Source organism: Spermophilus citellus, assembly GCF_964194105.1.
Source record: "Spermophilus citellus genome assembly, chromosome: 16".
In the NCBI taxonomy this organism is placed as follows: Eukaryota; Metazoa; Chordata; class Mammalia; order Rodentia; family Sciuridae; genus Spermophilus; species Spermophilus citellus.
In genome coordinates, this window is record NC_138196.1 from 34,503,736 (window position 1) to 34,524,148 (window position 20,413).

General features: G+C 42.0%; 1 protein-coding gene and 1 long non-coding RNA gene across 11 annotated transcripts in view; one reads left to right on the forward strand and one right to left on the reverse strand.

The window, feature by feature from the left end:
• LOC308634951 overlaps positions 1 to 10,259 on the reverse strand; it is a 107,191-nt gene extending 96,932 nt beyond the window's left edge. For all 4 annotated transcript variants that reach the window (XR_014019118.1, XR_014019119.1, XR_014019120.1 and 1 more), the window contains exon 1: positions 10,177 to 10,259. This is a non-coding gene — a long non-coding RNA (uncharacterized lncRNA). The remainder of the gene's footprint in view (positions 1 to 10,176) is intronic.
• Positions 1 to 20,413, forward strand: part of PLEKHA2 (pleckstrin homology domain containing A2) — an 83,105-nt gene that overhangs the window by 3,785 nt on the left and 58,907 nt on the right. The window contains exons 1-2 of one of the 7 annotated variants that reach the window (XM_081269166.1): positions 9,410 to 9,973; positions 10,333 to 10,427. The exons of 1 other annotated variant lie outside the window; for it this stretch is intronic. Coding sequence is in view for 1 of the 6 variants with exons in the window: in XM_081269169.1 (XP_081125295.1) it covers positions 10,113 to 10,239; positions 10,333 to 10,427 (222 nt within the window). In the remaining 5 variants the exon portion in view is untranslated. Of the gene's footprint in view, positions 1 to 9,409; positions 9,974 to 10,097; positions 10,240 to 10,332; positions 10,428 to 10,471; positions 10,608 to 20,413 lie in introns of those variants that run through there. 5 more of the 7 variants (XM_081269167.1, XM_081269162.1, XM_081269169.1 and 2 more) reach the window with 5 other exon arrangements.

The window sequence follows — 20,413 nt, forward strand, 5'->3', positions numbered from 1 at the left end:
AAGCATTGCTTTTCATCACTAAAAAATAATTAGTTCACCCCAATTTAAGTATAGGTGTTCTTTAGTGTTCTTGGGAGATTAGTTCCAGAACTATCCTCAGATACCAAGGTCCCTGAATGCTTGAGTCTCTGATGTAAAATGGCATAGTATTTGTATATAACCTACAACTTCCCATATACTTTAAACCATCTCTAGATTACTGATAACACTAATATGATCTAAAATGCTATGGAAGTATTTGTTAAATGGTATAGTTTAAGGAATTATGAAGAAGAAAGTCTGTGTATGTTCAGTACAGACAGAATTTAAAATATATTTTCAGTGCATAGTTGGTCGAATTCACAAAGAAGTTGCAGACATGGAAGGCCGACTGTACTGTTAGCCACAATATTGGAAACTGTGCTTAATCAGTTCTGAAGTTTATAAGTAATGATGCCTCAGTTACCTAGGGTTAAAGGAATATGTTTCTCTGCAAGTACTTTTAAAAAACTGATTACTTCTACTTAAGCACAAAACTCACAATTCTGTTAGCTTTAAAATGCTTTTTTAAAATCAAACTTTTAATTTAGAAATAATTATAGTTTCGTATTCAATTATATGAAATAATTCAGGGCAGGGGGTGTAGTCTGGTGTTAGAGGGCTTGCCTAGGAGCGAGACCCTGGGTTTCATCTCTAGCACTAGGGGAGGAAAAAAGACTCAGAGAGGTCCTATGCACCCTTTGCCCAATTTCCTCCAGTGGGATTACCTTGCAAATGACAGTATGATATCACATCCAGCTAAGACACAGAACATGTCCATCAGCACAGAGATCCCTGTGTGCTTTGGTAGCCATACTCACTCCCCATACCTTTTAGCCCTTTCTTAACACTTGGTAAATACTATTTAGTCTCTATTTCACCATTTCAAGTGTTATATAAATGGAATCATGCAACATGTGACCTTTTGATTGTTTTTCATTCAGCATAATTCTCTGAAGATTCATCCAGGTTGTGGTATAGTTGCCTTCTAAGAAATTTTTTTTTTTTTTAGTATTTATTTTTTAGTTACTGGCGGACACAACATCTTTGTATGTGGTGCTGAGGATCGAACCCGGGCCGCACGCACGCCAGACGAGTGCGCTACCGCTTGAGCCACATCCCCAGCCCCTATAGTTGCCTTCTATAGCTGAGTAGTATTTCATGGTATGGGTATACATTTTGTCTAATTATCCAAGAGCTGAAGGACATGTGAGTTGTTTATGATTTGGGATTATTATGACTAAAGCTTCCAGAAACGATTCAGTTACAGGTTTTTATGTGACCATAGGCCCTCATTTCTCTGGACTAATTCCCAAGTGTGCAATTGCTGGGTCATATGATAGTTGTATGTTTAATTTTTAAAAGAAATTGATAAAATTTTCCAGAAAACTATATTCTTTTAGATTTATACCCACAATAGGCCATGATCCAGTTTATCTGCATCCTCTCCAGCATCTGGGATTGTCATTATTTTTTATTTTAGCCATTTTATAGATGTGATTACCTCATTGTGGTTTTCCTCATTATGGTACAATATTTTTAATTTATATAATTTTACATTTCACAAACTTTTTATATCATCCTTATGAACATCAATTAAGAGCATTTTTATTAAGAAAAATACACAATGCACACAATATAAAACACACAAAGAGCATGGGTGAATCATGAAATCTGCTCTTGTTACCTCATGGGTGATCTCCTTCCCTCCTACCAGCAAAACCACATGAAACAGTTCACCAGAAAACAAAGGCCACTTTGAAAATAAAAAAATATTTTAAAACACTGCCTACTACGCTGACCACTCATTTAATTATGCAGAGCATTTTGAGGTTACATCCTTGCAAAACTGAATATTTGTTATCAAACACACAAAAATTATCTCTGAGAACGATATTTTTGGGGAAAATAGAGGCTAGCTGCTTTTCGCTGTTTATCTTTTGTACCTTTGTCCTTTATGCTGTATGTATATGTATGAGCCTGTTTTCTGTTGCTATAACTGAATACTACAGACTGAATAAATGACAAAGAATAAAAGTTCATTAAGTTCACGATTCTGGAGACTGGAAGGTCCTCATTGAGGGGCCACATCTGGTTAAGACCTTCTTACTGGTGAATCCCAAGGCAGCCCAGGGCATCACATAGCAAGAGAGGCACATACCTAAAAGAGACAGAGCCAAACTGGCTTTTATAATAGATCCACTCTCAAGATAACCCATGAATTCATTAAGTCATTAATGAATTGATCTAGTCATGAAGACTCTTCTCAGCCACCTCTTAAAGGTCCTACCTCCTAATATCTCACAATGAGGATTAAATTCTAACACGAGTTTTGGTGAAAACATACAGATAGAAGCATATATCTCCCATTAATAATAATGGAAGGGCATAATTCCACACATTCTTTTTGCTTTCCTTTGTTTTCTATGTTTTATAATGGTCTGCTTGTGTTTAGAAGCAGTGATGTAAAACTTAGTGCGCTTCACTAATGTTCACAGGCATATACTGGGTATAGATATTTTTGACTATGTTCACCCAGAAGTGTTTACTGATAGTAACCCCCATGTGGGTTCAATGCTGAGGAAGTGAATTACGTAACCGGTCTGTGCAAAAATAAAGTCAAATATAGTGCTAAAACATGGTCAGGGATTCAAAAATCTAAGATACCTATTCATTCTCTCACTCTGATCTGGGAAGGCTTGGTTTTTCCCATAGAATCACAGGGTATTGCTGTGGATTCAGGAATCCTAGTGGTGCACTGCACTTATTCAATCTGACGGAAAAACAATGCCATCAGCATGAATCAATAGGAATGGTGCATTTGACCAGCAGACTGTTATTTCTGGGGACAGGATACACACTCAGTTCTGAGGTTTATGTTAGTGTCAGACTTAGCAGTATAGCAATGTTTTCCAAACTTTGTTGCTAGGAAAAAATTTTGGCATATATATGTATGGATGTATATGTGTGTGTGTGTGTGTGTGTGTGTGTGTGTGTGTGTGTATACATATATATCTCCTGTTTATATTTTACATTTTATTTTAAATACACATTTCCAGGTGTTCACCAAAGTTTTATCTATTGTGATCTTACTTTATTCCTGTCCCTTAATGCTGTTTCTCTTATCCTATAAACAGAAATTTCCGAAGTGTCTTCCACTTCCCATATTTTCTCTACTCTCAAGGCTCTGAGAATTTGACCTAAGAGCTAGCCCTGGGTTTGGGGGCAGGGATCACTGCACAATGATTCAGAGTTCATGGATTCAGATCATGACTGGCTATGTGATTTTGAGACTGTCTTTCTCTCTTTACAACCTCAATCCCTCCACCTGTGAAAGAGTCTATTCCTCTGAGGGTATGAAAAAAGAAGTTAGTTCTTTGTAATGAAAGTTTCAGAATGAGATACAAAGATTTTAATCTAAAGGCATGATACTGATTATTTTATTTATTTATATTTTGTGATGCTATGGAACCCAAGGTCTTACTCATACTAGAAAAGTGCTTGACCACAAAGCCAGGCCCCTTATACTGATTTTTAAAATTTAGCAGACATCCTCGGCACTTAACATGTGCTGCAAAAGCATTAATTCATTCATTTGATCCCCAAACAATGGTATATGATAGTCCTCTGTTATCACCGCCTTCCACATTTCATAGGAATATGAGAGGTAAAGTAACTGGTATCTGGTTATTCCGCTAATCAGTGACACAGACCGGAATGCTAGAGTGCAATAATTTGGCAGTCACTAGCAATGGAATTGCTGCTTATTCACTTCTGATTGTGTCCCTTTCTTGCTCAAAAATCTTCAGTGGCTCTTGAAGTCTAAAGTAATAAATACAAAATGCTCAGCTTAACAATAAAGATCCTCCAACTACTTCCTTTCCTGTTCTATTCCCCATGAAAATCCTTCCTACATCCTCCTGTGCTCCAGTTGGACCGGACAAACCCTAACCACAATTCCCTGGACAGATCCCACGCATCCATGCCTTGCCTTGAGAATCTCTTGATCTGGCTTTCACCTAGTCTCATCCCCTCTTCACTTTTCCACATTTTACCTTTCCTTCAAGGTCCTTCCGGAGTGCCATCTCCCGAAAACATTTTCTCAACTGTGCCTGGATAATAATCTTCCCAGAGAATTCTCTCTCTTCCCTCCTCTCTGCCTGCATCAGTTTCTGGCTATTATGACAGTTATTTCTGCAGATGCCATATTCCTCTCACCTTAATAAAAGGAGGAACCCCTTGAGGCATGCCTTGTGATTTCTTTCTCCTAGAATTTTAAGATTTTATTAAAAATTTAAATCATCCTTCTTTTCTTCTTTTTAAAAATATTTTTAGTTGTAGATGGACACAATACATTTATTTATTTTTATGTGGTGCTGAGGACTGAACCCAGTGCCTCACATGTGCAAGGCGCGTGCTTTACTACTGAGCCACAACCCCAGCCCCCTTCTTCTTCTTTTGATAAACAAAATGCCTGCTTTTTGTTTAAAACAATAAATATTACAGAAAACACATCTGTTGGAAGTGAAATTTACTATTCTAACCTCTCTAACCCTGCCCTAAGAGAATTGTGGTTAACAATTTGGAATGTATTCTTTTAGACCTTTTTCATGAATAAAGAGTTATAAGTAAAGACATGTAAGTAAATATTTATTCACAGAAAGAGGATTATATTGTACATATAGCTTTGTAGCTTTTTAACTCAAAATATTTAGTATTTTTAATATACATAATCATCTGTCTCTTTTTGTGCTGAGGACTGAACCTGGGACCTCATGCATGCTAAGCACATGCTCTATCACTGGACTACATCCCAGGCTGATCTCATTCCTTCTCTCTCTCTCTCTCTCTCTTTGGTACTAGAGATTGTACCTAGGGTGCTCTACTACTGAGCTACATCCCCTGCCCTTTTTATTTTGAGACATGGTCTTGCCAAGCAGCTTAGGACCGAGGTTGACTTTGATCTTGCAACCCTCCTGTCTCAGCCTCCTGAGTTACTGGGACTACAGGCATAGGCCACCATGCCCAGCCTCATTTTCTTTTAACACTGGTATAGTATAAGAATACATGAATGTTCCATTGTTTACCTATTCAGTCCCTTGTTCATGAGCATGAGAATGATCTCTATTTTTTATCATTATGAACAATGCTGCAGTGAATACATACATATATATAATAGTGTGTGCATATATCTCTACATTTACATACTCATATAACTTTCTGTGGAACATACTTTTCAACATGAAATTGCTAGGTGAAATGGAATAAATTTTCTAAGTAATGATAAGTATAAAAAACATGGAGGGGAAGGAGTCTTGGTTTGTCTTTCTGCATCCTTCACAAGGCTTAACATGGCATCTGTCAGTGGGTCCAGAAATCTGACATCAGGCTGCCCTGGCTTATATTCAGGTTTCATCTTTATTCCTCAGTCACTTCATCAACATATAGTGGGGAAAATAATAGTACTTGGCTCTCAGTGTCATTGTAAGGCTTAAATGAGATAATATATGCAAAGCAATTAGTATTTAGTAAATACCTGAAAAACAAGTAAATCCAAGGTACATATGGGAGAAAAATGGTAACAAGTTCAGATAATTGTTGAATGAATAAGACTAAACAGAACAATGGTAGTTTGAGTAATCTTTCTAGAAATGAATGGTGCAGAACCATTCATACTTTGCTAATGAAACCAATAACAACTACTTATAAAATGACCAGCTAACATTAGATGTGCAACATGTAGCCTTGGAGAAATTTATATCTGTGCAAAATTAACTGGCTTGAATCAGGATCAAAAGAATGACCTTGGCCTCTTCAGTCCCATACTTTCCCCAATGGAACTAACTGGTCTCAGCTGAAGATGAAACTTTATATAATGGGTATGTCTGAGGACAGAGAACAATACAGTTCTCTTGAGGGTACACTGGCTTGCCGGGTTTCTGTTCTCACAACTAAAAGGCTCAGAGGTCACTCTAGTTAAACTGGGCTAACTGGGCTGTACGAAATAACCACATAAGAGACACAAATACCTTTTTCTTTGGGGTCGCTGTGACGGCTCCTCTGACCTTAAGGGTCCGCAGAAAGAGAGAGAGCGAGAGCACGTGCTGACCCCTTTTATTGAGGAGAAGCTATTCAAATGAGGCAAGGGGTCAGGTTTTGGGGCCTGAGTCTATCTTCATGATGTCCACTGTCAGCAGGTTGACTGACACCTGGGTAGGCCACACCCAAGGGCACAGTAAGAGAAGGGGACACACACAAGGCACTTGCATGGAAGATTCTATCCTAAACAGGGCAAGGGGTTATATTACAAAGGAACAGGTGAGCATAGCTTCACCCATGGGGCTGTAGCAAGACACACCCATTTCTGTGACTGAGCGCCTCAGCACCCAGCTGGGGAGTGTAACTCAGTCACCCGTAAGGTTGGCCTCCCACACTGGCTCACAAATGGAGGGTATTAGGTGATCTAGTTAACTAGCCATCAACACTGAAAATGGACATAAAGCATATATATATATATAATGGGCTAGGAAAGAAGATGAAACTTTCTGTTTAGATTTTTAGGTTCTGAGCCAGATGTCTCCACATTCATGGAACAGCTCCTACCCAATATTAGAAGATTCTAGGGGTAATGACTCCTGGACTCTAGAACTAGCTCTACTATTAACTATTTGCAAAATCTTGATCAAACTGTTGAATCTCATTTTACATTGGTCCAATGAGGAGACTGAAATAGCTGATGTGAAAGGCTCTTTTTTGACATCCCTTTCTCCACAGAGTCACATTTCCAGAGCTGTTTATTGTACTTAAAAAAAAAATTAAAGCATGAAATCTGATAATGGAAATACTTTCAAAATGTGTCAATAATGATAAAAGTAAGAAGCTAGACCCCAAAAGGCCTCATATTGTGTGACTCCACTTATATGACATATCAAATTTTAGGCAAACCTACAGATTACATGGAAAACAAGTTATTAATTACCAGGAGCCAGGAGAAGATAAGAATAGGGTTTGACCACAATGGGTATGGGGGCACCTTTAGGAGTGATGGAAATGGTCTAGAACTAGATAATGGTAATAGTTGCACAACACTGTCAATGTACTAAATGCCACTGCGTATAAATTTAAAATGATAAAAACAGTGACATTTATGGTGCATGTGTTTTACCATAGGAAAAAAGTTGGGGGGGGGCGGTGTGAGGAGGGGGAATACACATGCAAGAGAGCACAAAAGAACTATAGCAGGATACACATCAATTGACACCTGCTCTATGGTACCTGTTAGAGGATCTGGGTGTACAATGTCCTCTGATGAAGCACTGGAAAAATCCAGGGATGCAGGAGTGAACATCACTGCATAAACTGTCCTCTGAGGCCAGGCCCTGATTGGGGCAAAAGTGGCACTAAATGGAGAGGTATGAGCATAATATAAAGTACACTGATTGCCCTCCCCTCAGCCCATGTTCTTGCCCTTCCCAACCAGAGTCAAACTGTACCCCAAAATGGACCTCTTAGACTCATTTCAAAGTTCAACTTCTTCTTGAGAACTGAACCCATAGGGACATCTCACTCTTTTAAATGCTGATAGCACAACTCACTTGTGCCAGTCCAGTGGCACTTCCAGGAGAGCAAGAGACTGCCTGGACCTTCTAGTCATACTTACATCCTCCTAAAGAGATCCAAGGCCTTTTTGCCTTGCCTTTGCCTCCCAGGCATCCAATACAGTAGTGCTCAGAAAATATTTGTGGCTCTGTGAATGAGTGATTCAGGCAGGCCCCACAGGGAGTAGAGTTTTATGGATTTAAATAGGAACCATACCATGAAATCCGAAACTTTCACCTCACCACTCATACTAGAAATCATCAGTTGCAGCTGGTTTTGTTGGATAAGCTGCTCCCAGCAAATTCGACTAGAACTGGTGGTTTCCAGTATGAATCCTCAAAAGGAGTTGTGCTCCTTTTCACACTAAAAACAATAATTAAAAAACCACTTATATAGCCCTATCACGTTCAACAGCAATCTAAACGCTTTGCAAATGATGATTCATAACGACCCAAATGTAGAAACTGAGGCTGTGAGACATTTAAGGAGTTGGCCCAGGGAGCAGAGGTAATAAGCACCAAGGCTTGGATTCAAACTCCAGGTATCCTGCGTCAGAGAAGATGCTCTCCAACTTGATATGGCTGCCTTAAACCCAAGTGCTTGTCAAAAACCTCCAGGAATGAAAACACACACACACACACACACACACACACACACACACACATATTAATGTTGATGTATTTGTTTCAGGAGAATTTTTTTTTTCTGTGTCCTCCTTTTCTTTCTCATTCAGAGCAAAATATTCTAAAGCAGTTTTTTTTTTCACACCTGAGAGAGCGGTGTGGCTCATTTTCGCTGTAGCCATCAAAATGGAAGAGGAAACTTGTGTGGTTTCATCATTGGTGCTTTCGGGGTGTGTGCTGCGGATTGTTCTGTCTTCCTCCTGGCTCACCTGGCCCTCTCTCCCCCAAGACTTGCTTATCTCAGGGGTCGGGGAGTCTTTTTATAAAAGTCTGCCTCAATACTGGGATGCGGACGGGCCTTTTCTTCCTTCCCTCAATCCAGTCCTGGTCCTGGACAACCTACCCCATCACCCCCGCGGTACTGGGGAGGAACCCAGAACCCCGTGCCTGCTAGGCAAGCGCTGCCACTAAGCTGCACACACACACACCCACCCTCCCAGCCTTCCCTGTCGTCTTCTGCCCTCCTTTTCCTGAAGCCTCGTTATTACCGCACATACTTAACCACATTTGCATCAGAATCCCCAGCAGCGGCAATTCGCGGTGCTCCGTCCCAAGGTGAATCCACTATATTTAGGCTTCGGATGTTGTCCGACAGTCTGGCTTTAGGAATATCTAAGTGACTATCTCCCCACGTGGGAGGCCGGCGTCAGAACCCGACAGACCTGCCTTTTACTAATTGAGGACCCAGGGCAAATTACTTAATGTCTCCGAGTCTCGGTTTCCTCATCGTAAACGGGATTGATACCCAGAGGTTGCTGTGTGGTACCGATGCGGTGACACGGGGAGGCATCGCGCACAGTAGTTCTCTTAGATCCCCCCTTGGACAATACCTTTGTAATGCAAACTTGTCTGTTTCCTTTTTAAAATATTTTCCCCCTTTTCTTCCCAGAATACCCTCATGCTCTGAGGGCAGGAGGGGCTTCTTTGCTCACACTCTGGAAAGTTCCTATAATCCCAGTTCAGAGCGCTACGGCCCACTGGGCTCTGGGGTCCCATTCAAGACAACCCGGAACAATCTACTATTCGCTCGACCCCGACCCTAAATCTAACTGCTCAGCCCCAGAAAGACTTTAGGGCTCAAGACCCTAGTGAGGGCGGGCTGAAGTAGCTCGGTGGGGCTTCAAGGGGGGAAGGATTGGGGTTAAAGAGCGCGCGCTCTGGCTCGCCTCCCTCCTACGACTCCCTCGGCTTGGACACCTGCTGCCCGGGGCTCGGCGACCCGGGCAGGGCCTCGCGTGCGTGACGGTCTTCTTCGCGGCCCGCAGGCACCTGCGCGGCCGCAGACGGACAGCCAGGTGGCGGGGCCGGCGCCTCCGCCTCGGGGGCAGCCTCACAGGCGCGCCGCCCCCGCCTCCTCCGCACAGCCCGCGGCGCCCGGCCGCGCCCCCTCCCAGCCCGAGGCGCCCCGGCACCCCTCTCCTCCCCCGGCGGGCTCCGCGGAGCATTGTACTCACATCCGGGGTTGGGTTTTGCTTTAATGCGAAACGTAATTAACCCGGAAAAAAGAGCCGAGAGACAGGAGAGAAGAAGGGGGTAAAGAGTAGGGGGAGAAGAGCGTGAGGCGCGACAGACACGGAGAGTTGGGCAGCGCGATTAAGAAATCCCCTCCACCGGAGAGGCGGTCCTACTCCGATGTAACCCACCCCGATGAGCCCCGGCCCCTGCACGGCAGGGTAAGTTGGGCGTCCCCAAGGGCGGGTGAGCCGAGAGGCGCTGAGGGGGTTTGCAGGGACAAGTGAGGGCCGGGGGTCAGAGGAGCGCAGGCGGGGGGCAGGCGGCGGAGGGGAGCGGAGGGCGCGCACGCGGGGTTGGATGCGCCTGTCCTGGTGGCTGACGGCGGGTGAAGGTGGCCGCAGTCCCTGGCGGCCTCCCTTACCTCCCAGGAGAGCCCTGAAGGCAGCGCCTCCTCCAATCCCCTGGAGCGTCCTGGGTAGCCAAGGTCGCCACCGCCAGGGGTCGGGCTGCGGGGGTGGGGCCGAGGGGGAGTGTGGGGGCGGGTGTTCTGCTGAGCTGCATTTTCTCACATTTGCAGCCGCGAAACTTCTGTGCCGGTTGTGGCGCTGGGGCACCGGCCCCGCGACGACTACCCGGGCTGCGGGTAGGGAAGGAGAGCAGAGAACGTCCCAGGCAAGTCCCTCGGGCACGGAAGGGGCCATGGAGACTCTTTCTCTTCCCCCACCATTTATTACTTGGCAGGCCTAGAATGCTACCCTGGGGAGACCCCTCCTTTCCTCTGGGTCTGCTCTGGGGAAGTGGAGGTGACTTGGGGAAAAACTGCCCTAAAACGCAGGTCCGGTGCCAGATTAGGTAAACCCTTCGAAGGGAGTTGTCTTTCTCGCACCAACTTCTTCCTCACCTTACAAGGCTTCCCTTTTCTGCTCCGGTCCTGGAGACTATATCATTTTTAAAAAGAGAGGGGGGGGGGAGAGAGAGAGAGAGAGAGAGAGAGAGAGAGAGAACAGAATAGAAAGAAAAAAGAAGCGGGGGCTAGGATAGAGGCCAGGCTGTGTAGGAAGGAAAGTGTCCTGGCACGTCCAGAGCAGGCGCAGCGGTGCCAGCCACCGAGCACCCTTGTACATCTGCACCAGGCCAGCCCTGCCCCCAGCCTTTCTCCTTAAATGCTTCCTTCCTTCTTAACGAGCAGAGGTTCAAGATATATCTTCTGCTTCTAACTCCGCTGTCCCTTTCTTTAGGACTCCAAAGGGTTTTTCAGAAGAGTGTGAACACCAGAGAAGGCTGGGGTGAGGGTGGAGAGGGATGGGGTGGGGGCCGGTTGTACCAGGACAACTACCGGGTGGCTTCTAGGACCCCCTCACACTGCTGAGTGGTGGTTATACTTGGGGCTGACTGGTCCAAATTGTCCTAAATGTTGTTCTTAATATATGTGACTAAGTCTCCCTCTTTCTTCTTTCTTGTCCCCCCCCCCTTGGTGACAAAGCTTTGAACAACATCAAAACAAAAGATTTGAAATTAGAAGTTTTTTTTTTAATTTTTTTCCTTTTCAGTCGCATTCATTTGACAGCTCTTGGATAATAAGGACATGCAAGGTGGTGATGAAAGACACTCAACCCCTGTCTTTCAGGAGCTGATGGTCATGTGGAGGATGCAGACTGTTCATAGTATCTAGAATACAAAGTGAGGGTCAGTGTGTGTTTAAGATACCAGAAGAGGCTTTTTAAAAGTATGGTCATCAATGCAGATATTTGCCATCTCAGTTGTGTGCCACGTGGAGGCAGATGACTTTTGCCATAGAAGAGGTCTAGGTTTTAGTCTAGCCCAATGTAGAACATCTACTGCATGCTAAGTAGATGTTTCTTGAATGAATGAGTGAATGGTAGTGCACGAATTGACTATACTTGTTGGAATAGAAGAGAAAACAGTATGGCAATAGTTTAAGTTGTGGAAATTTGGCCCACTGGCCTGGTTCATGGGGATTTTCTCTGGCTGTGGCCTTTAGATTCAATCATCCTTTGGTTCATTTTACCCCATTTTTTTTTTTCAAATTGTTGGTGGCTGATATTGAGAGCCTTGCTCACTTCACAGATGGGTAATTAAGTGGGTATTGGTTTGGAAGTTGCCTGCCCTTTGGTAGAAGATTTTTGCAGATCTTTTTTCCTTGTCATTGGTGTTTTCATCTTTTTGTGTGTGTGTGAGAGAGAGGAAGTAGGGCTTGCATATGCCATTTTGTCATCATAGTAGGCTGAAACTTTGTATTTTACTGAGGCCAAATAAATTGAGGACATGAAGGTTTTGGTTGGTGGTTGCTTATTGGGAGATTCTGCAAAGGTGGGAAAGGAGACTGGAGATATAGCTCAGAAGTATAACGCTTGTCTAGCATACAACAAGCTCTGAGTTCTATCTCTAATACCACCATAAAGGGGGAAGGGACACCCCTGTCCGTCAAGCCCCAGACCAGTCCTCTTTCTGGCTCACCAGGTGTTTGCTAAAAGTACTAGTACATCTCAGGACCCAAGCAGCAAGACCATGTTCTTCCTTTGTTATGTGCATCCAGCTGGCACTTCCTCGATTTCCTGTTCTTTTCATGGGGCAGGTGCCCAGGCGGGTGATGCCCATGGTACAAGGTTGGATGACTCAGATTAGATCTTGCTCGTGGACCACAGTGCAATAAATATTCCTTCTCAATCACTAAATCTGCTGCACTTCTCCTTATTCTGGCTGTTGTAGACCTAAGCCTTGGAACATAGGATCTGGCTGCTGGGATTTTGGTTGCTCTGCCTCCTCTGTTCCTGTCGTGAGCAGAGTTTGGGTTGCCTTACTTTCAGTTTCCCATCTGTCTTAGTGAGCTAGATACAACTCTGGCAATCTAATCTGTTAGGCTTTGGAAAGGAAGGAAGCAGAGCAAATATTATAGTATGACAGCGTATGGGAACAGAGGAACCGTAGCCCTGCACAATATGAGGCCATTATTGAGACAGGGACTTGGGCAGGCTGGGAGGTGGGAGGGATGTGGTCCCTTCCTGTCTGTTCTGAGGAGGCCTTTGGTTGGTGCAGTGGGATTATACTTGGAAGACCCTGTTGACCTTTGTTGTAATCTGGGGTTGCTATGTTCTTCCCTCCCCTGTCCCCACTTTAAAGCCCTGCCAACCTTTCAGGCCTTACAATTTATCTTTCTTCTGAAAGTCCCTTCTCTGTTCTGACCCCAGCTAATTGAAGTGACTTGCTGCAGATTAAAAGCCAAATTGGTTTGTTTCATTGTGGAGGGCTTAGCCCAGTTAGAGCAGGAAGCAGGGGCCTCATGCCACCCAGTGCAGGTGAAAGGCTTTCAGCATTGAGCCTGAGGTGTACCTTTTGGCCCATAGAGGTGACCAGCTGAAATACAGAGGCTGGGAAGTGAGGTCCTCTTGTTTTATGCCTTTGAGACATGCTGCAGTTCAAATGCACAGGCTAGGGGACTTGCTGTTCCAACAGCTAGGACTCCAACTTGACTGGCTACATGCAAAGCAACTTTGTGCTATTGTGATTCCCCCAGGGATGGAGCAAGGCAGCTTCAGAGTCCCTTCCTTGGAAGCTGATAGTCTGTTAACTTTCAGGTAGCCTGTCCAAGATGGAGTCTGTAGATCTCTTAGATTTTTATTTATTTACTTATTTTACCTCTTGTAGACTTTTTCTTTTGATGGTGCTGGGGATTGAACCCAGAGCCTTGTGCATGCGAGGCAAACACTCTACCAACTGAGCCATAACCCCAGCCCCTCAGCCCCTCTTGGAGACTTTTTAGAGATGAAAATATTGTGGTTCTTGCAGTACAGGGAAGAGTAAGGGATCCCTTTCCTTATGAGAGGGTTTCCAATGGCACAACCCTGCCACTGTTATTTGCTCATTGATATTTTAGGGCAGAGAGGTCCTCTGTACCCTGCACCTGCTTGTCCAGTGTTAACCATGGTAACATGCAATAGTAAGGGTAACCATGAACCCTTTGTTAGGCACACAATCCTCTCTCTCTGTTTCTCTCTCTCTCTCTCTCACACACACACACACACACACACACCTTCTACAATGCATAATATACATTTTAACAAGTATATATACTCAGTGCTTATTCTGTGTCAGTCCTTGTGTTAAGCGCTTTTCACACATTATTTCTTTTAATCCTCTCAGCCCCCTTTGAAGTAGGTAAAACAATTATGTCCATTTTGCAAAGGAGGAAATAGGCCTACAAGAGTTAAATAGCTTGTCCACATTTGAATCCAGGTCCATCCAACTCTAAAACCCGTGTGATTTCACTTCCCTCTCCACATAGATGGGTAACTGAAATCAGCACACCCTTTTAAATGGTCATTTCTTGCCAGAGTTTAAAAATAATCATACTGATCATTGTCACCTGCACATCCTCCTTGCCACACCCAGTCCCTCTTCCTTCCCTAAATCAAGAGATATGCTTTTAGACAGACGTACCTAGGCCACAGATATTTCCCCCCTACACTTTGTAGGAGGAGAAATAGTACTTTCTTTTCATTTTCTTACTGCCCAAGTTTTGGTGTCCTGTGGTTGTCACAGTATAGCTCTGGGCCTTCTATGCAGCTGTTGTTAGAAAGCCCTGCAGTAAAACTGCATTCATTGTGTCTTCTAGTTGGGGAGACTTTCAGGATTCTGAATTTCAAGCATCTCTGCTTCTGTAGGCTATGTATAATCCAAATGTGGCTGCTCGCCTGCTCTGGTGATCTTTCTGGTGGAGCCCTGGGCAAACCTTTGTTGCCTGTGTTCTCTACCAGCTCCATTTCTTAGATGAGTCTGCTATTGAGAGAGGTCATGAGTGTTTTAAATATTTCTTTGTTTTGGCATTTTCATTTCAGTGATATCATTTTTCATTTACTCTTGCCTTTTCTCCAATATTCTTTTCTTTTTAAAACATTCTTTCTTGAATGTGTTTTATCCTCTACCCGCAAATTCTGGGGTCCAGCAGGGTTTGGCCATCTCAGGGTCAGTGTGGCACTCTTTCTGAACCTCCCCATTCCTGAAGATGTTTGCATTCCTCACCCTGCACTTCCGCTGGGAACATGTTCTCAGTACATTCCCTTCTCTCTCACATTATTCTCCTGCATTAGACTACTGGAATTTGCTCTTATGACCGTTGCAAAATGCAATGATATTATAGCAGAAGGAAATGGATGCTCCCACACTTCCTAAGTTCTGATCTTTGGCCTGTTCTCAGGGATGTGCTCTGAAATAGCTTTGCTTGTGTTTTGTTGTTTTTACTGGGCTGTTAGCATGGTTGAGCTCTGTGGCTCTAGAGTACACACTTCTGTATACCAGTAGACTTTCTGCTGCCATGTTCCCCAAGTATTCTAGCAGTAATTGATTGAGTAGCTGTTCTTAACCTCAGTTCCAGTCGGCTGTATTAACCGATCTCTCTGACACCTCAAATGTCATTTCCTGGTATACTTTCTCTTCTTACAAATTTAGCAGTTTCTTGTTGGGGTACCTCTTGCCTACTGCTGCTGCTGTTGCTTTCACCAGAGTTAGCCTTAGCAGGGTTAACAAAGCAGGAGATATGCTCATTGCATGTCCTGTGACTTGTCAAGGGGCGCTGTCTTGACTTTTTCTGGAGCAAAATCCCAGGAAGTCCCTGTCCTGCCAACACAGGGTAATGAGAAAGAAAAATCTCTAAATTTTAAAAATGAATCAACTCTTTTTCAGTTTTTAACTGAGGTTGTAGTAGGTTTTTTTAGTAGATTATTTTGTAGTTTGGACAGTACTATTGAAGACTTTATCTCTGTTATCATTTTCTCTCCTTTTTATTGATCTCAAATATAGTCAGGCAAATAAATATTCCCATATTTCACTCTATTCTTTCTTTAGTCTCTCCAAACTGTGTTAACTATCTTAAAGATCAAAAGGGCTAGCCAGGGGTTGGGGATGTGGCTCAAGTGGTAGCGCGCTTGACTGGCATGCACGGGGCGCTGGGTTCAATCCTCAGCACCACATAAAAATAAAATAAAGATATTGTGTCCACCGAAAACTAAAAAATAAATATTAAAAAACACTCTCTCTCTAAAAAAAAGGTGGGGGCTAGCCAGACATGGTGATGCAGGCCTATAATCCTAGCGACTTAGGAGGCTGAGGCAGGAAGATTCCAAATTTGGGAATAGCCTCAGCAACTCAGGGAGGCCTTAAGCAACTTAGTACAGCCCTGTTTTTTTTTTTTTTTTTAATATCAATAGTAAAGTGCCTCTTGGTTCAATCCCCAGTACCAAAATAACAAAAACAAAAAACAACAAGAAAATAAAGGAATCAAGATGGCTGATTTAGCAAAACACAGTTTTATTTTCTTCTTATAGTGAACGATTTTATTTTTCTTGCAGTGCTCTGGCTTGAACCCAGGGCCATACATGTGCTAGGCAAGTGTTCTACCACTGAACTACAACTTTGGCCCCAAACCACAGCTTTTATAACTGAATAGTTTGATTGCTTTTTGTTAAAAGAATTGAAATATCTAAATCTTCATTTATTCATCCATTCTATTATTATCATTAATTATTATTATTGTTGTTATTATTGAAATGGATCTCACTGAGTTGTCCAGGCTGGCCCCAAACTCCTGGGCTCAATTGATAATCCTGCCTTAGCCTCTTGAATAGCCAGGACTACAGGTATGTGCCACTATGCTCAACTAGCCATTTATTTAAAATGTCAATCCTATCTTCCAGATTGTAAGAGGGAAACCCCTAGAGGTTCTGATCAGGGTCACCCTTTCCTTTTCTCGGAGCACTGATCATGGTGAGGCTCAGGTGGGTCTGAATATTTGGTTGACCCCAAGGATGTGAACTCCTTTTATGAAGACCAGAGAGTAAGAAACCAAACTAGCAGGGGAGAGGATGAGACACTCCTAAGAATCTATGGCAACAGGAAATAAGACACCCAAATAAGTTGGAGAGTGTGAAGACCATTGGGCAGGTATCTGACTCAGGTAATTGTGATGTGTGAGATATTGATTTATTAGAATTAGATCCTCAAAACACCAAAAAAAGTCCCAAGAGAGCTATAATTTAGGCAAGGTTTTATTTGCTAGTGTACTCCCCAGGATTGAGAAATTTTTTCTCAACTTCAAAACTGTGTGCAGAGGGTGGGAGTATTTGTGGAATTAAATAGCTTTCTCTTCTGCTAAATAAAAGTAACACATGTTCCCTGTAGGAAATTTAAAGATATGGAAAAACATACAGGAATAAATAAAATTCACCTATAAACCATAGATAATACCCATTAATAGTCTGGTGACTGTATACCTAGTCTTTTTAAGAATTTATACATAGGAATACAAAAATAATGTTTATATGATTAGGACCATATTATACATAATATATTATGCACATTATGATATTGAGATTATATACATCATTTTATGCCTTCAAAAAACTTATTATCCAGGCTGGGGTTGTGGTTCAGCAGTAGAGCCTAGTAGGTGCGGGGCCCTGGGTTTGATCCTCAGCACAATATAAAAATAAACAATAAAAGTATTGTGTCCAACTACTACTAAAAAATAAATATTAAAAAAAACTTATTCTGTTATGGTGATTTTCTAAATTTTATTTGAAATTACTTGAAAATACAGTTTTTTAATAATTGTATAAATTTTCTTATGTGAATATCTCAGAATTTAAATACCCCTGATTATTGGAATATTCGGGGTGTTTTTAAACTTTTTTTTGTGGTTATAGATTCTGTCACAGTTGCCATCTTTTGACTTTAATCTTTATTTGCATTTTTGTTTATTTACTTGGATGAAATCCTAAAATCAGAATTACTGGGTCAAAGACCTGGACATTTTTAGCTGTCTTGTTACATATTGCCAAATTGCTTTCCAGAGAGGTTTATCCTCTAGTCCCGGGTGTATAAAAATCTTAGGACATGTTTTCAACTGGATGGCATCTGTTTTAAGCATCAGTCTTTTCTTTATGTTTTATCTCTTTTAGTGTCTCTGTCTCCTACCTGGAGTATATTCTATTTTCTCAGAGTCTATGTCCCAGCCCTCCTTGTGTATTATAATGAAGGCCTAATGAAGATCTCTATTGTGGGGCAGTTTTATCTTGGTTTGAACCTTCCTGATGGTAGAACCTAGGACATTGAAGTGGGCAGTAGAAGAAATATTTTGGAGCCCTCATTTCAGTGTAGGGAAAGCAGCTACTGACTCTCCTCATGAGCTTCCTCATGAGATTCCAGTCAGGAATCTCAGTGAATTACCATTTAACTTATCTTCTGGTGCTGATTAATGGGTGACTCCATACAAATTCTAAGGTTCACTTTTACCTTTAATTAAACATTTAACTTATTTTTCATTTGCATTACATAATTAGGAAATTATATTCTACTGAAGAAATCTGGATCATATAAAGCTTCCCTCTTATTTTGTTTTTTACTAAAATACATTATTTAGTTATTTGAATTATATAGGGCCACGTTTTGGTTTGGTTTGGTAAGTGGGACATGCATGTCCGTGTGTGTGTGTGTGTGTGTGTGTGTGTGTGTGTGTTAGAGACAGACATACAAACAAGGAGCTTATGTGCACACACACACCCTTGCTTTTGCCTAAGTTTAGAAGGTAGAAGAAGTAAAAAATAAACATGAACAAATTTTAACTCACTCTAGTCATCATTATATGTTTCGAACTAGCAACAGTTTAAAATAATGAGGACTTTCAATGTATGTAAGATTATAGTGATGTTAACAGTATATTGTTGCAACACAAATAGATAAAATATTTTTAGAAAACAATTTTGCAATAGGTCTCAAGAATTATTATAAAAGATCATAGACTATGATCTAGTCATATTGTTATTTGGAATTTATGTTCTTTCCATGTAAAAGAAGAAATAAGGCACAAAAATATGATGTTTTATCATCATTTTTAAGAGCAAAATATTGGCTATAACCAGTCTAATTATAGAGAAACAATAAAATCAGAGCACTAATGTTATGCAGCTGTTAAAAACTGATTATAAACACATACCAATGTAGAAAATATTGATAATATTATAAATGTAAAAAAGGTCAGTTTTGTGGATAGAGACATGAAGAAGCTTACGTAAGCATGCATGTTGGCTAGAATGGTTCTAAAAAACATTCCAACCTTGTTATATTATGATTTTTTTGTACAAAAACTAAGAAAATTCAGGAGTTTTTGCGTTTTGGAAAGACAGGGTATCCAGTGGGGTGGCTGAAGTTCCTTCTGTTACAGATATTCTATGCTCCTGGTCAGCAGCCTGTGTGGAGGAAACTACTTGCTGAATGTATTCATTATGATATTAGGTCCCAGGAAAAGGGACCAACTAGAGAGAGGGTGCTCTGGTACTCTAAGCCAGCATGAACACTTTCTGTGTTGTCCCAGGAGACATAGTAAAATGGAGTTTAAGGGCCCAGGGTATAACACAGTGGTAAAGAACTAGACTAGTATGCATGAAGCTCTGGGTTTGATCCCTAGCACCACCACCAAAAAAAAAAAAAAAAAAAAAAAAAAAGTACAATTCAAGATAAGTGATTTTTTCAGTTAGAAAACTGATTAAAACTCTATAACTGAAGCACTGTTGTGAAAGTTGGAAGGACATTTTAAAGCTTTGTCCTTGTCTTGGTAAGGGAATTTTTGGGTAAGAGTAAAGTCATCTCTCAGTATACTTGAGGGATTGGTACTAGGACCCCCATGGATTCTAAAATCCATGGATACTCAAGTTCCTTATATAAAATGATACAATCTTTGTGTGTAACAAATGCATATCCTCCTTTAGACTTTAAATCATCTTTAGATTATTTATAATACATAGTCCAATGTAAATGCTAAGAAAACAATTCTTATACTGTATTTACTTATGTGGTATTACTTATGGAATAAAAACAGAAATATATATGTACAGTATAGACACAATTTAAAAAAATATATTTTTGGTCTGTGGTTTCTTGAATGCATAGGAGCAGAGAGGCCTGACTGTGTGTGTGTGTGTGTGTGTGTGTGAAGTTGTTACCTACTTTGGATACCAACTGCTAGTACCCCATTGCTTCCTTTACTGCTCAGTTGGAGGCTGGGGAGGAGGGGCAGAGATAATTTTCACAGAGGCTTCTATGAAGAAGAGAAGCCACTAGAGAACTACATAGAAGAGATAGTGACATGGTTGAAGAGGCAAAGCAGGGGATTTGGGGGCCTTGGGACAGCAGGCTCTGTGAACCAGCTCTTAGCAGCTGTTGTGACAAAGGATATTCAAAGGGACCTAAAGGATCCATCAGAGGACTGGGGCTTTGGACCTCAGGTTTGTGTCATGCACCATCGTTTGAGCGTGTGGCTCCTGCGTAGGTTGGTTAGTTATAACCACATTTCCGTGTAATGCTTGGTTCTCCTGCAGCTGATCCATCCCCCACCTCCCACATTCTTGATGAGCTCTGTGACTCAGCTGCTTCTCAGGACATCTGAGCAGCTTTCCCCACCCTGGGGATAGATCCACAGTCAGGAGATGTTGTAACGGGAATTCTTTTTCTTTTTTTTTGGGGGGGGGGTCCATGAGAGTTTCCCCTACCCTGTGGATCCATGCAATTGGGAATTCCCCTCAACACAAGTAGACTTTTAGAGGATGTAGAAAGAATGCCTTTTCCAAACTTCTGGTTTAAGAAAGGAC